This window comes from Alexandromys fortis, unplaced genomic scaffold (genome assembly GCF_014885135.2).
Source record: "Alexandromys fortis isolate MF-2015 unplaced genomic scaffold, M_Fortis_MF-2015_v1.1 scaffold_56, whole genome shotgun sequence".
NCBI classification, from domain to species: Eukaryota; Metazoa; Chordata; class Mammalia; order Rodentia; family Cricetidae; genus Alexandromys; species Alexandromys fortis.
In genome coordinates, this window is record NW_026067935.1 from 8139898 (window position 1) to 8145897 (window position 6000).

The 6000-nt window shown below is 48.9% G+C and overlaps 1 protein-coding gene across 1 annotated transcript in view; it reads right to left on the reverse strand.

Moving 5' to 3' along the window:
* Positions 1-5731, reverse strand: part of P2rx7 (purinergic receptor P2X 7) — a 39775-nt gene extending 34044 nt beyond the window's left edge. The window contains exon 1 of the mRNA XM_050146218.1: positions 5419-5731. Coding sequence (XP_050002175.1) covers positions 5419-5543 — 125 coding nt within the window. The 5' untranslated portion in view covers positions 5544-5731. The remainder of the gene's footprint in view (positions 1-5418) is intronic.
* Positions 5732-6000: the final 269 nt, after the last annotated feature.

Sequence of the window (6000 nt, forward strand, 5' to 3'; positions counted from 1 at the left end):
ACAGTCCTTCTCGGCGGCAACCAGGCACCAGGACCTCAGCTGCAGCTGTCCCCTAAATGAGTTGGATCTCACCAGTTCCCCATCCTGTAGCATGTTCCCAAGGGTGGCCGATCCTGATCTCTGGCAATGGTACCTTATCAGAAAAGAGTCTAGACACACGACCGAGGACTTTGAGATATGAGATTACTAGGTTATTTGGGTGAGTTCCAAACGCCCACATGTCCCTGTCAAAGAGGCAGAGGGCAGCCTGACAACGCATGCAGAGAAAAGGAGGCATTCTGAAAATGCAGCAGGTAGGGAACAGAAGAGGCTGCCTCCTCTTCATGTTTTCCAGCACCCTCAAGATAAAGCTCAATTCTGTCCACAGGCTGGGCGCTGCTGGTTTCTGCAGTCCCCTGGGCCTCCCTTTTGAGACACGGCAACACCAGCCAGATGCTGTTAAACCATAGCCCAGTGCTGTGTTAACAGCCAGGGAGGCTGGGTATGCACCAGTCATCCCAGAAGCCTCTGCTGTGGCACCATGGAGCACAGCGGCCGGCTGCCTGGGCAGCTTTCATAAATCTAAAGAGAAAGGGATGGTGTTCATTTTCTTTCTTTCTTTCTTTCTTTCTTTCTTTCTTTCTTTCTTTCTTTCTTTCTTTCTCTCTCTCTCTTTCTCTCTTTCTTTCTTTCTTTCTTTCTTTCTTTCTTTCTTTCTTTCTCACCTTCCTTTTCTTTTCTTTTTGAGATTATGTGTTTCAGATTTTGTTTTTAACGTTTTGAGGCTAGACACAAATAAAAGGATATCACGACGGAAGTAGACCGAACATTCTAACTGCTTGCTCAGTATCTCTACCAGTCCTGACCTCTCTTTGCTGTTGCATGGGTCAGACAGAGGCATCCTTATCCTCAGGACGCTGAGCCATCTCTCACCATAGCAGGTCCGTCTCAACTTGGTCCACATCTCTCCGACTCCACCGCCCCATTCTAGCTCACCCGGGTGACTCCAGCAGTCTCTTAGTGGCGCTTGTACCCCATTCTTGTCCTACCACAAGACCCATTCCCCTGCACAGTGTCACTGGAGCCTTTAGATACAGCAGTCAGATGGTTCCACTCCCCAGGCTCTTCAGAGAATCACAGTGGAGCTCTTACTGCCCTGGCTCCTGCTCCTCCCTCCTCCCTCCTGTCTGTGTCTTCGCTGCCCCTCTGGTTTGCTATCTCAGTCTTTGCAGCTACCGGCCTTTGGGTCCTATGTGTCGCGTGGCCAGATTCTTCTCCTACAGGGTCTCCACCTGAGTAAGCCTTTCTAACCCTCCAGCTGCCCGAACTCTATCAAATCATCCAGGGCCAAGGTGATGAACAGCACGGTTCGTGTCTTCTGGAGCCATAGAGACGGCACCTGGCTTGGGTTCAGGGTCTGGTATCTTTTCCACCTCCCTCATCACACCTGGCATCACAGGAGAGGCCAGTCTTCCAGGTGGGAGGCTACCCTTTGGGGAACAGCCAGTCAGCCTGGGATTCCAATTTAAATACCATACATAAAGTACAGGCACATCCTCTCCCCAGCAAAGGACAGCCTGGGGCTTCAAAGGCCAACCACGTGTGCTGGTGGTGGAGGTGGGCTGGGCCAGGGGGAGAAGCTGTCATAAGTGAGATCAGCCCTCTCAGTTCTTTGCCGGCCACTGAAATATTTCTGAGATCCATCTCCAGGAAAGAGGAAACAAAATTCACAGTAGAAAGCAAATATCTTCTACCTCTCTGCACCGAAGCATCCTGTGTCTTCTCAGAATATGGAATAAAATTCAAGATGGTGACATTACAGATGGCTTGGTTCAAACAGTAGCTCCCTGGTCATAGCAAACCAGAAAGAATAGCACTAGTAGGAACCAGCGGTTTCTGTGGGCTCCTGCTGGGACTGAGGAAGGGGCTAGCCTTGGCAATAGCCAGAAGCATAGTCACCACAGCTCTTTCAGGGCTGAGGCTATACAGATGAAACAGTATTGCAAACAAGCCCCAAACTCCCTGGAGATTTCTGACTTGTTTATTATTTTTATGTATGCGTGTGTACCTGTGTGAGTTTATGTGTGTGCAGAAGCCTGTCAAGGCCACAAGGTTTCAGACCCCCTGGAACCGGAGTTACAGGTTATTATGAGCCATTATGTAGATGCTGGGAACTGAACCCAGGTCCTCTGTAAGAGCAGTCAGCGTTCTTAATCTCCAAGTCATCTCTCCACCCCCAATCTCTGGCTTTTGAAATGACCTTATAATAAATGTTCTGTTTTTGCCTGCCAACCTTCCTCCATTCTCTCTCTCTCTCTCTCTCTCTCTCTCTCTCTCTCTCTCTCTCTCTCTCTCTCTTCCTACTCTTAACTGCGGGTAACTACACCATTGAAATCGCTCTCTCCTGTGGCATCTGCGCAGATGCATCTGCGGGCATTCAACATGTGTAAGGCTTGAGTCCACATGAAAGGAACGAGTTAATGTTTTTAAAGATTGTTTTGTTTTGTTTTTTTAACTTTTTGAGACAGGATCTCACTATCTAGCCCTGACTGACCTGGAACTTGCTCCGTAGATCAAGCTGTCCTTGAACTCATAGAGATCCACCTGCCTCTGCCACAGCCTCCCCAGTGCTGGGATTAAAGGCGTGTGCCTCCACACTCAGCTGATTGACTTATTTTTATTTCATGTCTAGTGTGCTCTGCCTGCACTTACGTGTGTGCAGCTGGTGTGTGCAGTGCCCTTGGAGGCACTGGGTTTCCCTGGAACTGGAATCACAGGTGGTCGCCAGCCACCAGGTGGGTGCTGGGAACTGAACCAAGGTTCTTAATCATTGAGCCATCTCTCCAGGTCTGGAACTAAGTATTATACAGTCTTTTCAGAGTTGTCTGACTGATCTGCTTTGAAGGAATTGTGTGCTGGACAGGGGTAGTGGTGTACATCTTTCATCCCATCTCTAGGCAGAGGCAGGCTGGTTCCAGGCAGGCCAGGGCTACACAGTGAGACCCTATTGCTAAGTAAATAAAACAAGGAACTGTACACTGGACCTATAATGCCACAAAGTCACATCGCCGGAAGAGCTGTGACACCGCCCATGTGCTGACACACAATGAACATTTACTAACCAGTGCTCTTGGCCGTATTGGTCCTGTGCTAGCTGGCAAAGGAGCACCTAATATTGTAATTTGGGCATATGTTTTGTCAATGACATTTATTGGATAGTAAATACACAGAGCAAATATTAACACCCCTAATAATAATAACCAATTATAAGCCAAATGAGGACTTTCAAAGTGATATATAGTTCCCTAATAGCTTTGTTATTAGCTCACTTAATAGTCTCAATCATGATTGTTCCCATTTTATAGATGAGAAAACTAAGATCCACAGAGCCAAGGAGGTTGGGGAAATGACTCAGTTGGTAAAATGCTTGTCACAAGAGCACGAAGACCCGCAATCTCACACGAAGGCCGGGTTTGGTGGCAAGCGCAGTGCTGGCAAATCAGAGAGAAGGGAGCCCCTGGAGCTAATTGGCCACCAGCCCAGCCAGAGGGGTGAGCTCGGGTTTAGGAAGACATCCTGTCTCAAACCGTAAAATAGAGAGTAGTCCAAGAACAGATCTAAATATCAAACTGTAACATCTACACACATGTGTGTAAGCACACACATACAAATGGACACCTTCAAAAACATGCACACGAGAGGGGGGGGTGTTCTGAATCCACATTTCTACATATCAAACCCAAGCATGGTTATGGTTACTATGAGACTCAAAATAGAGGATGGATATAAAATACTCCTTCTGCTCACGAAGATGGTTTTTTAGGAATAGCTACCAGATATTGGTCGCTTGCATCACAGCCATGATAAGGAATGTACTTCTTCTCCTCTAGTTGTCCAGAGGTTGTATGAACTAACACAGAAACAGAGGCAGGCTGGTTAAGTGATTTGGCCGAGAAGATGTATCCAGGATTATAAAACAGGCCCCCTTGGAGCTGGAAAGACAAACATAAAGACCCAAATTCAACCTGCTGCAACCTTGCAAAAGTTGAGCATAGCAGCAGGTGCCTGTAATCCCAGCACCAGGGAGGCAGAGGAGGATCCAGGCACTCAGTGGCCAGCCAATCTGAGCTTCAGATTCTGGGAGGAGGGCTATGAGGAAGTCGACCTCTGGCCTCCACACACACTTTCGGGGCCACGCTCCCGCTCAGTAAACCACAGCACGCCACGTGCTGTGTCAAAAGCTCCTTCATTAGCATAGTTAGAGAAACACAAATCAGAGCCACATTGAGCAACCACTTCACAGCTGTGAGGTTAGTTTCCATCAGAAAGCCACAGTGTCGAGTGTTGGTGAGGATCCGAGAGCGGAACCCCGACACTCGGTGCTGTGGAAAGGTGGAGCTGCTGGGCCAAACAGTCCGGCAGTGCCTCCCAGGGTGGTGTGCAGTCGCTGCCGGGAGATCCAACAAGGCCCCTTCGAGGTAAACCCAGCAGAAATGAGGGCACAGGTCCAGATGACAAAATTAGGAAGAGCCCAACGTCCATCATCGGATAAGTGGAAGCAGTTTATATGCAGGGGACTGTCATCCAGCCATCGAGCGCATACAGTAATAACACACATGATAACGGAAACGAACACGGACCGAATGCTATATGATTCTGTTTATATGAAATGTCAAAAACAGGTGAATCCATAGGAACTAAGGAACAGAGGTGAGGTTGAAAATGATGGCAGAAAGCGGAGATTCCTTTTGGGTTGATGAAAATTCATCTTTTTTTTTCCCCTTGGTTTTTTAAGACAGAGTTTCTCTGTGTAGCCCTGGCTGTCCTAGAACTGCTTTGTACACCAGGCTGGCCTTGAACTCATAGATCCACCTACCTCTGCCTCCACGCCTGGCTGAAAAAGTTCTAAACTTATTTATTTGTCTATTTATTTATTTACTGCCATTCAGCTCAGTGAACACTGAAAGCCACGGACATGGACACTGTAAGTCAGTGAAAGTCCAAGGTACACACCGTAACTTCATAAACTGTTTTAAAAGGCCCCTTGGTGCTCTAAAGTGACTTTCCAAGCCTGGCTCTATGTTTCCTAAGCACAAGGATGACTCAGACTCACCTGGGGAAATCCCCACCTCCTCTCTGGGAGCCCAGGTCTGTGTCTCCCAGGTTCCTCAGGCATGCCCTGCCCTGCCCATCCTGGCAGGCCTCTGCCACAGTTGAAAAAACGGAAGGGAGGCCGATAGCCTGCTACCCTTCCTTTGTGGCTTCCTCCGGCTGCAGCCAAGGGCAGCTTCTTCCTACTGTTTCCTCCCAGGCGCCCTTGAGAGCGTGTTTCAGATTTAACAACCACGTGGAATCTAGCAAGTGCACCAGCAGCTGCGCCCTGGGGGTGGTGGTGCTGTCCAGTGCTGCGGAGATCTGTCCATCCCATGCCCCACTTACCTAACATAAGAAAAGACGATCACATGCAAGACCCACTTAATGGTGCCATAATTCACACTCTGGATCCGGGTGACTTTGTTTGTCTCATACTGCAAGACGTCATTCCAGCTGCAGCAAGCCGGCATGGTGACAGGCTGGCTCTCTTTTCAGGCTGGACCTTGGCTAGACCCTCCCAGGCTAGACCACAGCAAAGACCCAGGTAGGAACAGTCAAAGAAAACGTTTCTTAGCAGGAACATTTAACTTCCAGTTCCTCCAGTGACTGCCGTGGGGGCGGGTCCTGGCAGCTGCCCCAAATGTGAGTGGAATAAACAAGAAGCAAGTCTTACAGGCCTGGCTGGCAGATGACCCCGCCCTGCCATCCTCCCCCAGACGCCCGCACAAAGATGGTGTTCAGAAGATGGGCATTTTTAAAATTCCCCCTCCCCCTTTTCTTTTGTTCTTTGAACCCATTCCACTTGGGAGAAAGCGGGCTGCCCTTCAGAAGTCATAAGACCCTGTGTGATTCAGAGAGGGGCCTAGATACTTCCATCGCGGCTAGCCCATTGAGACACATCCATTTTGGTTTCTCTTGTTTGTTTGC